We start from the raw sequence: 17537 nt of genomic DNA, 5'->3' as shown, positions 1-17537 counted from the left end.
AGAACGTGTAACTCCTGCTGTGAATTCGCCCTCCCCGCAAAAAAACTGAAACACGACAACTAAACCCAGAATTTACAACTTTTTATTACAATAGTGTATACAATTATAATATTACGTATATGGCAGTCCCAATCATAATGTTTTGCATTGTTTTTTGAGCCTACGTGCTGAAGGTACAATGAAGCGTTGCTAGCGTGTTATTAACTCAACGAAATGTATACAAGATTAATCATATATTTATACTACATAAACTTAATATTACGGCTTATACAGTGCACAGCATAAAGATGGCAAAACTAAAATGTATTAAACATATACATAAAAAAAACTGAGAAATATATGTCATTAATAGCCATAAGTAAATTAGCCAATTTTGTTTAAATTAAGGATTGCAGAAATGAGTACACCCTAGATTTAATTCAACAAATGTATAATATTCTAGTACTTAGCATGCCCTCCATAATTTTGAATATACTGCTCTGACCCTTCTTGGTACGGAGTGTACAAGTTCATGACAAATTGTCACATCTGTCCTGTTTAACTCCTGGATGATGAGCTCCTTAAATGTCCTGATCTTTAATGGGGAGTGTTGCTCATCTCTACAGAATCCCCCACAGGTGCTCAAGAGTGTTAAGATTGAGTACAATACATGTCCACAGAAGGGTTTTCACCTTGGGAGAATGCATATCCTCATTGTCATGTTGAAAAAATGCCCAACAATGCAGGGAATGAGGAAAGGGTAACATCTTCTGTTTCAAGTTTGTGTATTAAATTACACAGTGGTGTGGGAAATCATGACAGCACTGATAAAGCACAACTCCTTCACACCTTCAGCACTCATACAGCCCTATATAAGAGCTTTACCACTGAACTTTACTGTGGGAACCAGGCACTTCTCACTGTACTCCTCCTCTAGCAACACCATAAAATTTTGAATGCCGTTAGATCCAAAATGATTGATTTGGTCTCATGAGGCCAGAGTATTGATTCCCAGAATCTATATTTTGTAAATATGGGCTTTGGAAATGGCTAACTGACTTTATTGTGTTTTGGTTACAGTAGGTAGTTCCAGTGAGAACAACAGCCATGCATGTCATTTCTGCAGGCTGCATCTTACTCTGTGAGATAAACAGTCACTCTTTTCATAGCTTTTGCTGGCTCTGAGACACTCGCTTGGTATTTCTCCTGCACTTTGTCTAGCAAAAAAATCCCTCATCACTAAATGAAAGCTTAAAATGAAGGCCTGATTTTTTCAGGGGCCTTGTCACAAGTCCATTGTTTTTGAATTTCTGTTACTTTTGCTATATTTTCACACTTAAAATGATGATTTGGTAATCCTCTTGTAGCACGGTCTTCTTTTGTGCTAAGAAATAAGTCTCCTGACAGTTCTCTCGCAAGTGCTTCCATTGTTGTCAGCATTAAGTCTGAGAATGATTCAGTGGGCTATATAACACTTTTAATTGTCAAGAAATTACTTCTCTTTAAATGTTTTGGTTCAAAATACTTACCTGTTGATCAAACATTGCCTTAAACTTACACCAGAAAAATTTTATTTCATTTTATTTAGTAACTTTTAGGAGGGTGTACTCATTTTTGCTACACAACATTTTATCACCTTGATAAGAAAATCTTATTATCCTGAATAATTTTGACATGCTTTTTTGGTAATTGATTAAGCAGACTTGCTAGTCATTAAGGTGTAACTCAGTGGACATGTTCTTTCCGCAACAATGCGCTGAAACATGGGCACACAAAGAATTCACAACATTCTTTTACAGTTGAATTATAATTTTATGTAGCCTATAGGACAGATTTGTGCTGCACGTTGCACTTAACCCAACTTCCTTTTCGAAGTGATTCATAATAAGCAATTCAAAACCATCATGGCGCACAGCACGTATCTGAAGTGTCTCAGCTGAAGGAAATAATCCATTATCTATCGGCTTTAATATATTGGTCTAATTTTCTTAGCAGATCGATAACAATAACATTAAAAATGAATATTTATCAGCCGATGCGATATGTTGGCCGATATATTGTGCATCCCTGGGCTTCTTTTGTTTGTTTTTTTGCATTACAGTAGGTCTTAATATATAAGCCATCTGTCTCATTAATGTTAAATCAAACAATAAAAGAAAAAGCGGGAATCACTCACTGCTCTTGATTGAACTACTTTTGTAGTTTTAATAATGCATGATTATTCATTTTTCTTGTCTTGAATGCTTCTGTTTAGCTGTAAAATGAAAAAAGTGAAGCACTGTTAATTTAATTAGTTTCTTTCTTTTATTTGTTCTCATTTTTAATAACAAAGGCAAAATACCAAAAAAATAGCTATATTGTGATATAGTAAATATTATTAAGAAAAGAACTGGAGGAAAACATGCATCAAGAATCATTTTATAATCAAATTGTCACCCTCTGAATCGTAATCTAATCAAATTGTAATGCAAGTGAAGATTCACACCTCTAGTCACAATAACGCATTTGGTGATTGGTCAAAACATCCCGCGCAATGCATTGTGGTATCATGGGGAAAAAAGTTGAATATATATTTTCCTTATAGATATGGGCTTTCCCTATAGATATGGGCTTTGACTTGTTGTGTGCCAAATTTGTTGGCATTACCAGTGATTTTGGCATTTACCTGTGGTATGGTTGCTAGTAGGGGTGTGACGAGACCAGTATCTCACGAGACGAGACGAGACTCGAGATTGAGTTCACGAGACGAGACAAGATGGCGAAATACATGACTAGAAAAAATATTCTGCAGGTGTATTTGAAATGTTTTAACTAATCATTTTGTAATGAATGTCATTTCAGTTCTACTTTCTGAGACTGAATTATCATATGCAGTAAAAGACAACAATACTCAAGTAATGTAAAAGGTTTTGCCACTAACTCAACTGACTGACTTCCCTCCTGTATGATTTCAGTCTCTTCAGATCTTACTGTACATGAATTATGAGCTTCTACAGCTTTTGACCTCCTAACTGAACTCCTCTCCACAATCTGATCACAGAAATAAAAACAGTATAAATAAAAATGGTAACACTTTACAATAAGGTCTCATTCATTAACATTAATGTATTAACCAACATCAACTAACAACAAGCAATATAGTTGCTACAGTATTTATTAATCTTTGTTAGTTGATAAAAATAGTCATTCCTTGTTAGTTCATGATAGTTCACAGTGCATTAACTAATGTTAACAAATGAAACCTTATTGTTTGTACTAGTAAATAATAAGAAGAGAAAACTGTTATTCATTTTTATGGTAACACTTTACAATAAGTGCAACCATAATCGCACTCTCTCAATATTCAAAGATCAAATAAGACCAAATGTTTCTTTGATACAGAGCTGAGAGATGGTTACAACTACACTGCCCAGCCTAAAATAGCTTTCATATTGAGAGATATCTGCATTCATCAGGGAGCCGCTTTCAAAATGCGGGGTATTGAAATCACGTTTGAATGCGCGCGCGCGTTTACTTTCACTTTTAAACGGTCGCGCGTACTCTGTAAATATGGAGCGGCGGCGACCGTTATCCATCTGAATTAAATGTTTTTTTTTTATTTAAATACAAAGCAAAACGACAGTGGAGACATAATGTAAACGTAGCGGTGGCATATTCTTTCCTAATCATCCTTACACTCTCTCATGGCAACATCACGAGACTACTTTTCGCCTCGACGAGAAATCTCGTCACAGTTTAGTCTCGCGAGATCTCGTGCCACGAGATCTCGTCACACCCCTAGTTGCTAGGTGATTTTGTTTTGGAACCTTCAGAAAACTTTAACTAGTCCAGAAACTACTTCCTCAAATGTCCACATCACAATGTGAAATATTAGCATAATCCCCGCCCGTCGTGGAGACGATGTGGATTTGCACATGATCTGTGCATTAAGTCTTGGAGTACAAATGCAAAAAAAAATAGACCTGCCACTTTTTCAAATGTGTTACTTTGTTGTTCATTTTAATACTAACTTTTATCTAATTACTAACAGTCACTCAGTAATTTTTTTACATATAAATTAAATAAATACAAAATAATTCTAAGCATTTTGTTTTATGTTCTGTCCTGACGGTGACTGTATTTTATTTCCTTAATAAATAGGATAAGTTAATATTACAAACGTTTTTGCATTAATTTTGGATTTATTGTCAGTACTGGGCTCACAGTTCACATGGGTAGGGCACTTTGTACTGTGTGCATGGATGACCCTGTTCATCTGCCGCCACCAAAGACCATTTTTCACCCAGGAAAAACTCTGATATTTAAGTACTGAGTAATATTACAATAAACAACATTACAACATATACTTACTATAGGGTTAGGGTTAGGATTAGGGTTTGGTTTAGGGTTAGTTGCATGTAATTAATTTACTGTCATTAATATAGGAAGGACACTGTAAAATAAAGTTTTAGCAAACAATCTTAGTATCAAATCAATTATGTCTGCACTTCATGATCGAACAACAATCTCTAGCCATGACTATTTTCACAATATAGCATGGCCTCTGGCACCTTTTTGCTTAATAATTACCTTTTACAGCATTAACTCAAAATTTGATCCCCGTACACAGAGGTACAGTAACAGGAAGTTGCATGACATTGGAATGTTTTTCTCCTTTGTATTTCTATATGTCCCTTTAAAAATGTCATAAACCTGCCCGTATGGTTTTCCTGTTTTTTTCCTGGTACTCTGCCTAGTGTTGTCAATGGTTCAGAAGCTCTATTCTGAGGAAGGACATGACTGAACATATTTCTCACCAAGCAGCAGTAATCAATTCCTCAAACTTAAGCATGTGACTGGCAAATTCTAAGATATCAGCACAAGGGACACAATTCTCACACAAACACGCCCAATCTCTGGCACAAACACAAACAGCATAAAAATGTCTGTCACATTGTAATTAGTTTATTTTCCTATTTAGCAAACCTTATCCTTAACTATCACCTCACCTTCAGGGTCTTTTTCACTCACCAGACAATTTTTTTTAAAACAATTTTTACCAAATTTCCTCACAAAAGTAGCAAAGCCTCTATTCCAATGGCATATATTCAAAAAAGCCAACCCGTTCTCATTCCCAATCCCAAGGCTTCCAATAACGATGCCCCAAAAATCATGCCACAAAATATCATGTGATAACAAAATGATGCCAATACAATTTCATGATGATAATATTCACATGCTCTTTGAATCAGTATATTGACAGCAAATATTTCACACTGAATGCAGTTGTTTTAGCAGCAGCATCTCAATAAAAATGCTAAAGGGCAACTTTGGCTCCTGTGTAATGAAACAAACATAATTTATGAACCATAACTTGCCAAATTGGATATTAAGGCCACATCCACACGAAGCCAGAGCTTTCCCTATCTGATCTTTTTTTTTTCCTTGTCTCAAAAAATATCTGCGTACACAATAAACACTGAAATCGACTCAAAACGAAGTAGTATACATGCTAGATCAGTATGTAGCGCTGTAATTCTGCCACAGAGATACACTAAAAGCGGAGAATAAGACTTGGAGCATGCACATAAACCTTGCACACTGTATACAAACTTCAGTAAAGCTTAGAAATAAAGCTTTATTTTAGTAAAGCTAATAGGTAGCTTCTGCGGCATGAACACAGGCATGTAGTACGCTATTGTTGTTGTTGCTGCTGTTACGTGAAGTAGCAGTGTCTGACTCGGGTCGAGACGTGGGGTGATGACATCATCATTTCACAAAACATACGGATTGGCTGTAGACACACAAATGCAAAGGTGTCATTTTCAGATTTATCCACTCTGGAACCCGGTTTCAAAAAAATATCGGTTTCAGGCTACCAAAACGCAGGATCCGTCCAGACGAAAGGCCTATACGATACAAAATGTTTGCATTGAGCTAAACGCATCTCCGTGTAGACGGGCTCTAAGTTGATCATGGTTGATTATCACGTTGTTTTATTGTGTCCGTTGTGCAGCACTTTGGTCAGCATTCATGTTGTTTTAAGGTGCTATATAAATAAACTTGACCTTGACCTTATCAATGACATTTGGAGGATTAGCGAATGTTCATTTTAAACCCTGCTCATCTTTTATAAAATTTCATTCATTACTACAAGACACTAGCATTTCTTAAATGACAGGATATCAGAAATGTTCTTACCTGTGTTTTTCCAGCTCATTGTGTGATGACCTGAACAGGAAATAAATAGAAACACAGATGAGTTTGTTTATGTAAAAATATGTATTAATAATAATAATAATAATAATAAATTATGAATAAATTATTAAATTAGTAATAAGAACACTGACTTTTTACACACACAAAAAAAAACAGTACACTGACTATTCACTAAAGCATATAAAAAGGGGCAGAAGTGGAGAACTCTGTAGCTCTGAACAACTGCCATAGGATGTTTTTTTCTAATGATAGAGTGATGCTGTTACAATATACTGTAACAAAATAAAGCAATGTGAAATAGTGATGTTCTTTATGTAATGATGTGTCCAAAAGGAGCATCAAAGAGCTGCATTTGTCTGTTAGCACACATATGCACACATTGTTTGGCACTCGGTCAAGATGTCGTTCATTGTGAAAGAACAAAAATGCCCTTGTTGTCACGTGTATTATATTCAATACAAATATGCAATAAATTATCAATGCACCCGAAGAAGGAAATGCAATTCATTTTGAGTTTAAATGAATCTATGAATAAATTAATGAATGAAGTATGCTTTTGATGCTCCCTGGACCCTTCACACATCACATGCTCTGAATTCTATATTATAGACAAAACACAATAATTTCGCATTCCCTTACTGTGTCTATTAGGCCAATATCACTGTAAGTAAAGCGCTAACAGCATGCACTCAATGACGCAGAGGAAATCCAGCACGCTACAACAAATTGCTATTTTAGTCCATGGTATGAATGCTGGGGTGTACAAAAGGGCAATTACACTTTCTCCAAATAAACAAACAAAACAGAGAGATTACAGTGAATGCAAGAAAGGTATTTTATATATATATCATAGGATCAGTTGTTTGTTGTATGTTGAAGCTGCAGTGTGCACTTTCTGCACCACTAGCATCATGTGGGACTGCAAAAATAATGATTTCACCTCTCCTTAAATATGGAGGTATCCCTGAGTATGCATAATGAAATTAATGCAAATGACAGCTGTGTGGCTGCAAAGCAAAAGATGCAATAAGCTATGTTCATTATAAAAACATCAGCATGACTAAAAATACAGGCACAAAGGCTGCAGAATACATGGTGTTGGGGGGGGGACTTTAACATTATACTACTGAAAGTCCACAATTTCATCAGATGCAAGTTTTGGTAAAAAGTAAAACAAAAACAAAAAAATAATTCCAGATTTCCCTCTTTCAGTGCTTTCTATGCTTGTGTGGGGGAAGGGCAGCACACTAGGCTCCTGCTGTTTTGCTTTGACATTGCAAGGAAAGGGGCTATGCAGCAAAACAGATCCAGGGGTCAAAGCTCTCCAGCAGCTGACTTGGGTCTATTCACACCACACCCAACAGTGAGAGTTTAACCACACCTAAAGTACACTACTACAAGCACACTATCTTGACATACGCATGTGTTACATTAATGCTCATATTTAATAAAGTCAATAAAATGCCAACTTGTGAGCAAAAAACTTTACTTCTGAAGTTACTGCTTGTTTTCACTGTACAAGAACGCATGATCAAAAAATGACAAATTTTAAGCATGCAAACTTTATTTGAAACAAGTATTATATAATTTGAAGTATTTATACATTTTCAGCTACTTCAAGCATTTATGACAAAATACCTAAAACGTACTGACGTTGGCAGTCGTGTTTAAATAACAAAAAGTTTTGGTTAATGAAATATATGGTCCTTTTACATGAAAATGACTGAGTAGAAGTGAAATGACAGCAGTGGAAAAGGGAAAGCAGCAGCAGCAGCAGAAAGTTGACGCTGTACGCGTGGCAATGTTTATACACAGCCAAGCCCATCAACAAAAATGGCGATTACATGTAGAATAAACATTGTTTAAATGTATCCATCAATTAATATAGCAATGTCCTTGTATTGATGCATTTACCTATTGTTGTGGTTTTTTCTTGAAATGGGAGAAGATTTAGTTTTCTTTCTGGAAAAGTCGCTATCGTACGGCAAAACAGACGCATAACCGTGTTCAGCTTCTAGTGAGAAAGTAAACAAAACCAGCATTAAATACAGACTTGTGTGATTCAGTGAAAAATAATTAGACGGTTAGAAAGTTAGACACTAATATGTTTTCATGTCAAGACGTTTAAAAAATGGACGAATTGTGCTTCTATCAACTTACTGTGAAGCAAACACCACCTCCCCCAGGTTACATTTGACGGAAAATTAAAACGAATCAACATTTTAAGAGAGGCTGGGACGAATGACATGCATGTAAGTCATCTTATCCCGATAAATGAATCTTTATAGACTTCAGCAACTCACAGTAACAAGACGTCATCGTCCTTTGGGGCTTGAATTAAACTACACTTGATCAACCGGCAGGTTTATAAGTGGCATTAGACCCCAAAAACGAAATATTGCAAATAACGTTACATAGAATGTTTTTTAGTTGACCACACAGACATCATGATATACCTCTGTCTCTTCTTTCCAAATATTCTGCTGCCTCAAGAAGAAGTAGAAGAGAATTAAGTTCCATCCTGGTGTATTTACAGAAATAAAAACAAAACAAAAAACGTATTTACACTGTTTAACAACAAATTTAAAACAAATGGAGGAAACAAAAACAAAACAAATAAACAAAAAAAGTGATGACGCTCGATATGAACAGTTCAATTCCGAGTCGTAGAGACTCTCGACAAAAATTAATGCAGACTGCACGTAAACTAAAATCTGGATATTGATTGATGGCTTCTTCGCCCAATCAGATAACAGAAAAGTATGAAAGGCGGAACTCAAAAACATTTGTATCCAATCAAAGACTTCAAAAAGAGAAGTTCACAGGAAAGATGTTGACACATTGCGAAATGTCATATGATTGGTTAGTCAGTGATAGTAACAAGATTGAAGCCATGCCCTAGCAACAGTACTTGTGACTCAACCCCTAAATCGCTCATTGGTCTGACGTACCCAGTACTAGCTGCTGATTGGCCAAAGAAATACTGGGCGTGTTTTCTTATAACCTCGTTTGCTGAACTATGCTGGCAGTGGTAAAGTTGTCTCTGGAAGAACTCAACGAGAGGAAATGTTTTTGAAAATCAAGTTTCTGATCGTTTACTGAGACACTAACACATTAAAGTATTATTGCAACTCGTTTATTCACGTTTAAAAATAAAATGTAAATTAGCTTATATTTTTTAATTAAATGAAACCATCAAAGTTGGCTGATACCCACTGATAGAAATGAGGCAAAGGGCGCGGTCGACTCTGAAATGGTCATCATCCGTGTACTATTTCTTTCAAAATTTCTACTTTCCTGAGGTTCAAAGCAGGCTATAACAAGGACATTTTATTTCTCAGATAATGTGTTAGGGGGAAAAAAAAAATTTATATACTGTGTGTATATTTATAATGTTTGCTTAACAGTTTACAACAAATTTGTTTTTAACTATTTGCAAAAAATGGCTATAGGCCTAATACAATCCCATGACAACATATCACAAAAATCTGATAGCTATCACAAGTTTTTCTTGCATTTTTTTCCTAGCAAGAACTTGGTGTACTTATTGATACTTTAACAGAAATTCCAAAACAACAGTTTTCAAAACCAAATGTTTAATTTGCAAGTCATAAAAAACACATGTATTTTATTAATTTCTCCAGGAGACAACAGAAGGAATACGAGTTAACTTAATTATGTTACCACATTTATTTGTTTACTTATTTATTAAATAGGCAGTTCACCCAAAACTGGAAATTCTGCCATTATTTACTCACTATCATGTTGTTTATGAAAGAATCATGGTTATGGTTTTGTGAACCATATCAACTGCTTTATCAGACTCAAAATAATGATTAGGCCTAAGTCTTTTCTGCCAAGGTGAGCTATAGGGTTTTAGTGAATACATAGTTTAAAAGAGCTACCTCATTAAATATTGTCTTTTGTATTCCTCGGGATTAAAAATCATATCGTTTTGAAATGACACGAAGTTGAACATATAATGACAGATTATTCATTTTGGCTGATCTGGCCTATTCCTTTTAACAATATATTCCTTTAGGGAAGAAAGTGTATAAATATTGAGCTGAGGTGTTATCATCTATAATTATCATAGATCAGTGAAAAGGGTCAGTAAACACAGTACTTAGAAATGAGAGAGGGGAAAGAAGCCAGAGAGAAACAAGAAGAAGAATGAGACAGAAAGCAGAAATCGCTGGCCTCTGCTCACTCTGTGGACCAAAAAAAAAAAAAAAAAACACAGCTGTTTCTAATTGGTAACTCGGCACCGACTGCTGACCTACATTCTGCTTGAGATTCTGAGCTCAGCAAAGGAAAGAGGGAGGGAAAATAAGACAACACAGCGGTGAAGAAAGATGAGCATTGGTTTGTGGAGGAGCTGAATAGGAGGTGACAGGAAAATATAAAATAAGAGAATTATTTGTCTTAATTATTTGTATAGAAATGATCTTAAATCAAGACGACAAGGTTGGCTGGTTAGTATGGTCAGTTAGATAGCACACTCCAACAGGTATTACATTTCTCCTGGACACACTGGTCAGCTCACCCGTGTTTGAAAGCCTTTATACAAGCCCTGCATGGTGCCCAAATGCCCATATGGTTAATCCGGCCCTGTGTTTGTCATCTGTTATCCAAACATGCTTCATTTCAGTGCAATCACAAAATAAAATGCAATCAAACCAGCCACTGTTACTGTAAGGGAAATATTATTTTCTTATGTGTATCACTTTACCACTTCTTATACATGATTAATGTTGTTCGTTTTGCATGAGGTACAGAGGTTACCTTATATAATTCTATTAACTGAAAGATACATTTGGTTTTGAATGAGCACTTGGTTCTAAGAACAGTCTGCAGTTTGTCCCTGAAGAAAGGATGCTTATCATTTACAGTATATGTGCTTTATGTTTAAGTTTTATCTTTTTGATTTTGTATACTGTTTGTTTTTACATATATACATGTGTGTGTGTTTCTCTCCCTCTCACATGTTTCAAATCTAATCTGCTTTCTAGCCAAATGCTGTGAAACAGGAACTATCGAACAATACTTCTTTCTGTAGTCAAGGTCAGTATGCCTTGGAAGAGCCTAGCGAGTCAGATAAAATGTTTCCAAATAAAAATTATTTACATGCATCATAATATGGGATGTTGAGGAAGACCAAGGTGGATAAAGATGAACCAGAAGTGTATATGGTAAAAAAAAAAAGTAGGAGGCCTTATGATAATCTGTTTGTTTGTTTGTATATCCAATCAAGTTTGAAAATCTTTGTTCAGTGATAAGTGAGTGTATGATTTTACTGAATAAATACTCACTCATACAAAGTTCTGTTTGGTAGCTCTCTGCAGAGAATAAAGCTCTTTGTTTTTGCTTAATTTTTACTATTGAGTGGCCTGACGTTATTTTATAGGTGAATTCCCACCACTTTACTGATATAAATCTACTGACAAATAATTTGTATTGGTATTTGTTTATTTTATTTATTTATTTATTTTTTTAATATTGTGTCAAGCAAGATACAAACCTCTGACTGTTTAAGGGATAGTTAACCCAAAATTGTTATTGTTGTTTTGGACCCCATCAAATTTTATTATGTTGTTGTTTTCAAAATTTCTTCTTTTTTATTCCACAGTAAGAGGTTTGTAACAACATGAGATAAAATGATCATAGAATTTTCATTTTTGGGTGAAATATCCCTTCAAAACAAGAAATACTCCTCTCATTTAAAAATCGACCAAATGTTTGTGTGGTTATGTGAATGATTTTTTTTTTTTTTTTTTTTTTTAAAGCACCAAAATCTATTGCTATGCTATTCTTGGGATATCTAGTTGAGGTCATGCCAAATATCAGTCAGATTAAGGTCACAACTGGGCCACTCCAAAAGGCATATTTTCTTTTTATAAAACCATTATGTTGTTGATTTACTCTTCTGCTATGGGTTGTTGTCCTGTCACATCATCCAAATTCTGTTGAGCTTCAATTGGTGATCAATTGGGATGAGGTTTTTATTATTTATTTAGTTAGTTAGTTAGTTTGTTAGTGTACTCCCACTAAACACTCTTCTTGTTTAGTGTTTTGTAAACATAGATATTAGCAAGTCTTCACAGAAATTCTGCACTGTGCTTTTGAAGTCATCTTTGCAGGACGCCCACTCGTAGAGAGAGAAGCAACAGTAGGCCTACTGCACTTTCTCTATTTTTAGACTATTAGTCTTACTGTGGACTGATGAACATCAAGGCTTTTAAAGATACTCTGTAACCCTTTATGAATGTGTTCTGAAATCTCTTTTGTTAGACATATGGTTCATATAAGGCTATGCTTCTCACAAATAGCAAACTAAAATATGTGCTTCACAGTGATGAATACCACCTCATTGATTGAACTCCAGGTTAGATAACTGCTGATTCAATTTAGCTTTTGGAGAAGTCATTACCCTTTTTTACATTACATATTTATTTCCACCATACACTGTTCGCACCGTGGGTTCAATAAAAACATGAAAACACATTGTTTGTGTGGTGGAATGTGCAGACTGTTTTGGCTGTTCTTGTGACTTTAAGATCATTTTATGACTAATTTCTGCAGAAACCAGGTCAGTCGAAAGGGTTGCTAGGGTATTGTATTGTAACCATGCAAAGAACGGTTAGGGGGTTATTTTTAGGCATCCCTGTTAAAAACAGCATATGTTGGTTAGGTATGTTTTGATGCATGGCAGCTGGTTTGAGTTGGTTTATGCTGGTCTTTAGTTGGTCCTGAGCTGGAGCTAGTTGCTTAGGACCAGCACCAGCAGAATTTTTAAAAAAGTTTTTGAGCATTGTATTGCGTATCCAGTCATATTACGTCATCATACATGGTCCTATTATAAATATTAATTTCCTCAATGCTGAAAAACTAAAGAGAGAGAGAGAGAGAGAGAGAAAGAGAAAAAAAAAAAAAACATAGACAGGGGAAAGACTTGTTACTACTAAGTGAAAATTAAATGCGAGCTAGAGCCCCACAGGCTTTGCATGCCTGGGAATGTGTTTCCGCATCCCACAAGTGCAGCTGTGCACATCACCAAACAGGGGGTGGGGCGTGGGGGCTATAATGGACTCCAAAAATACAGAGGAGAAGACAGCACATAACCTTGCTGTTGCTTAGCCTTAGACAACCATATTTTTCACAATTTCTTCTCCTGCTTCCTACATGATGCCACTGACCAAACCTCTATGAAGTTTCTACTTCTAGTTGAATGCAGTGGAAAATCACACAGAAACTTTTACTAATGCATCTTCATTTCCTTGTTCTTAAATTTAAAAATAAATAAATAAACAAATAAATAGGTTAATAATTACACATTTGAATTTAATAGTGGCATGCTAATAACTAACAAAATCATAGTATCAGTGATAGTGTTGCATAAATATCAGAAACAGTTTTCTAATATTTATGCAACACTATCACTGATACTATGATTTTGTTAGTTAGCATGCCACTACTAAACACATAACCAATATGAATTCACGTAAAATAATAATTATAATAAATAATAATTTATAATAAATAATGTATAATAATGGGGTGCAGATTCATAATATCAAAATAAAAAAAGAGTAACCAAACAAACGAGATCTAAGGTCAAGCTGGTTTTGATGAAAAATACTATCAAGCATGTTTTAAACAATACAGTTAACACAATGTTTTAAAAACACAATTAAAAAGCAATACTTTCACCAGATACAGTGTGTGTCGTGAATTATCCATCTACTGGAATCCGGTGGGAAAGTTGTATGGGAACATTATCATTATTGTGGTGGCAGCGACGTCTGGTGGCGTACTGGGGAATTTAAAGGCTCTAATAATCGAATTAGGGTGTTTTCACACCTATGGATCGCTTGTTTTGTTCCGAAACAGGGACTAAATTTGTTACAATGTTGCATTTTCTTCTTGGTTCGGTTCGCTTTCACATGGCAACATTTCAAAGCGTACCAAAATGCATTCAGGCAAGTCACATGAGAGTACAACTGTCCTCTTATTGGTCAGAGTTTTCGCTGCGTCATCCATCAAAATATTGATTGACAAGCTAGCTCCATGAGCTTATTGTGGCTTTATTTGTAACTGTCGAGACACACACAAACACTTTATAAATGTAGCCGTCTCTCCCGCAGTTAATTCATATTTGCTGCGGCAAATTCAAACCCGCGCTCTTTCTCTCTCTCTCCATCTCTGGATTTCCCAGCGCTGTCTAGTAGGCGACCTGTTGTCCGTGTGTCTGTCGAGAGAGACCATTTGAATTTTATAATGAAGCAGAGCGGGAACTGAGACTTCGTCGGGACAGCATTCTCGCACGGAGAAGTGTAATTACACACCAGAGGCGCTCGTTGGCTTTCAGATATTGTAAATAATGTGCTCACTCACAGAATCAGACATTACTGATTTTTATATCATATTTTCCGTTATGAAAATGATATCATTTGGTTCGTTGGTCCGTTAACTGGGTCGATTGCTTTCACATCTCAAGCGAACCGCTCCAGAGTTCGTTTGAAAGCGTACCGAGACCACCTCTTCAAGCAGGTCTCGGTACGCTTGTTTGGTCCGCTTTTGGTGCGCACCCGAGTGCGATTGCTGCTTTCCCACCTGCCCAAACGAACCGCACCAAAGGGGCAAACGAACTCTGGTACGATTCAACCGAACTAAATGAGGCAGGTGTGAAAGCACCCTTAGTTTTCTCTTTCAATGCGTTCCTTACATTTAGGGTGCTTTCACACTTGGTTCGATTGCCTGGACCGAACCCGAGTTTGATTGCTCCCCCCTCCCCCTGCCCCCACTGGACTGTGTTCACATTATATTATTTGGGTCCGACACGCGGTTCGTTTGCGTCATCAAACCAGCAGCTGTTTTTGCTTAGTAACGACGGCGCAGGAGAAGGCGGCAAAATGCATAATGTTGCTCTCCTCACCTCACTTTCATATTTTTGTTTTTGAACCGTTGGTTTTGTTCATAACGACACTTGCCTCTATCTGCCGTGACTGTAGTACGCTGAAGGTGAGCAGAAATAAGAAAGGCTACACTACAGCTCTCTGCTTGCAGCACGTCAGTCACGCTCGTTGGGAAAGTGAGTGAAACACACGCAAACAAACATTTTTATCAAATAATACGGCATTAATAGCGGTTCACTTCCGCAATTTGGTACGTTTGCATTCATATCAGAAGCGAACCGTACCGGAGTTCACTTAAACCGCACCCCAGACCACCCTTTTTAAGCGGACTCGGGTACGGTTCGCGGGTGCGCACCCGAGTTCAGAAGACAGTGTTCACATCATCCAAACGTACCGAACTCTGACGTCAATCGATCCCGGGTGCGCACCAAAAGTGCTAATGTGAAAGCACCCTTAGTCATTTAGCAGACTTACAAATGAGAATAGTAGAAGCAAGCAAATCAACAAATCAATACAGTATGCAAGTGCCGTGTCAAGTCCCAGTTTCACCAGCAAAGTTTAGCAAGGTTTATATATATATATATATATATATATATATATATATATACAGGGTGCGATTTGTAGGGGGGATGGGGGGGATTTCCCCCTTCTGGTCTATGTATCCCTGCCTCTGCTGAATTATTTTTATCCCCGGTGGGGATAAAAGAATATCCCCCCGGGTGATGCTACTCCTTAAACAGAGCATATCAAATACCAAAAATAAAAATATATTTTTTAAAACAGCACTAAGTAAAACGCTGCGTTTATATAGAACTGTCTCTTTACGACCACAACAAACGGGACACTTTTCAGACGCGCATTCCGACTTCGCCTCAGCACCAGGTGCCAGTCAAACGAGCGCGGAAAAAGGTATAGGTGACTACGAGGGAGCTTCAGTTGAACAACAGTGAACTGCGGTCAGATGAGATGTTGTCAGGCTATGTCGGTAAAACTCAGAAAATTGAACATGACTGTCCAATCAGCCGTTATGCTGTGCTCGTGGCGCGCACTCAAGAATTGCAAGCGCAAATGCGCCGGCGCGCGCTGCATAATTACTTTATTATAGCTTAAATAAAGCGCAAAAGAAACTACGAGCAATGACCGTCGTTGTTCTGTTGTAAGTTAAATCATGAAATTACCAAACATGCGATTAAAGCTGCCTCGAAACTGTGCATGTATTTGTTGACATGGTTTTAAAGCTGTTATCCAATTTCTTGGCCTTAAAACGTCTTAAAAATGCACATATACACCAGGGAAATCTACATTTTCTCGGGGGAGCATGCCCCCGTACCCCCCTAGTAAACTACATTTTCTGACCTCGATAATTATGAAACCCTGCGTACGGCCCAGCTTATATTCTATCTAATGATGTGTATGCACTGTGATCAAAATATAAATGGGACCAAACGCGATTGAATAAGGTTTGTATCTCGTTATAATATTAATAACTACCGATCGATTTTGCATTTCTATCAGAAATTAAGAATTATTAGTGTCACTGTATTGCAAATATCTAAGCTAATACTTAAAATCTCAAGGTTAAATCAGATTTTTTTTTTTTTTTTTTGTAAAAATGTTTCTGTAACAGCTGCCAAAAATAGTATATAGCTCCACTGTGGTTTTTAACAAATTTTCAAAAACAAAAAACAAAAACAAACAAAAAAACCTTTTCAAAACACCCCCCCCCCTCTGTTTTTTTCACAAATCGCACCCTGTATATATATATATATATATATATATAGTAATTAGATCGCTACTTACAAAAAAAAAAAAAAAAGAAAGAAAGAAAGAAGGAGAGAGAGGGAGAGGTGACTGATCACATTAGCCACAGCATGCGGATAGATGCGTACAAAGAAAAACTATAAAGAATGGAAAATGAATCACAGTTAGAAGGACACCGTCTGCTTGATGTCCAGACGCGTCAGGGATAGGCGCTATAAAAATCCTGCAAACTATAGTAAGGCTAAAAATTACCATGTAACTAAATTACATTATGGCCTAATATTAAGTAAGAAATTTAGTATACCCATTTTTTTACAGTCTATGTATACCACACACTGGTGTCAAACTGTGCACAATTCCTTAAATTGAATTGTGTTTACCAAAGAAACAAACTCGTCAAACTCCGCCTAGTTTGTCTTTGCTACGGGATTGGATAAAACGGTTTCATTCCTCCTGCCCCTTCATTCACCACTCCTCATCCAAGGCAGTCCAATCCAACTATGTTTCTCTCATGAATATTAATTTAGTGGTGCTGACGTTGCTTTGTAGGCTTCCTGGAACGTTGGACCAGTTACGTAACATGTTTAATATTCATGAGTCACAAGCCTTTTTCATTCGTCTACTTTAGAACAGTCCTATTGGACGAAAGACAGGTTACGTAATTAATATGCATGAAGCTCACGC

At 36.5% G+C, this 17537-nt stretch overlaps 1 protein-coding gene across 1 annotated transcript in view; it reads right to left on the bottom strand.

The window, feature by feature from the left end:
* The window catches only part of mxd4 (MAX dimerization protein 4), a 30658-nt gene extending 21635 nt beyond the window's left edge, over positions 1-9023 (bottom strand). Inside the window, exons 1-3 of the mRNA XM_048197257.1 lie at positions 8634-9023; positions 8092-8191; positions 6160-6189 (exon numbers count right to left, since the gene is read on the bottom strand). Of these exons, the coding sequence (XP_048053214.1) occupies positions 6160-6189; positions 8092-8191; positions 8634-8697 (194 nt within the window). The 5' untranslated portion in view covers positions 8698-9023. The remainder of the gene's footprint in view (positions 1-6159; positions 6190-8091; positions 8192-8633) is intronic.
* Positions 9024-17537: the final 8514 nt, after the last annotated feature.

The sequence above is a fragment of the Megalobrama amblycephala genome, linkage group LG7 (assembly GCF_018812025.1).
Source record: "Megalobrama amblycephala isolate DHTTF-2021 linkage group LG7, ASM1881202v1, whole genome shotgun sequence".
NCBI classification, from domain to species: domain Eukaryota; kingdom Metazoa; phylum Chordata; class Actinopteri; order Cypriniformes; family Xenocyprididae; genus Megalobrama; species Megalobrama amblycephala.
The sequence above is the reverse complement of the archived record's forward strand: the minus strand, read 5'-3'. Positions and strand labels throughout refer to the sequence as shown.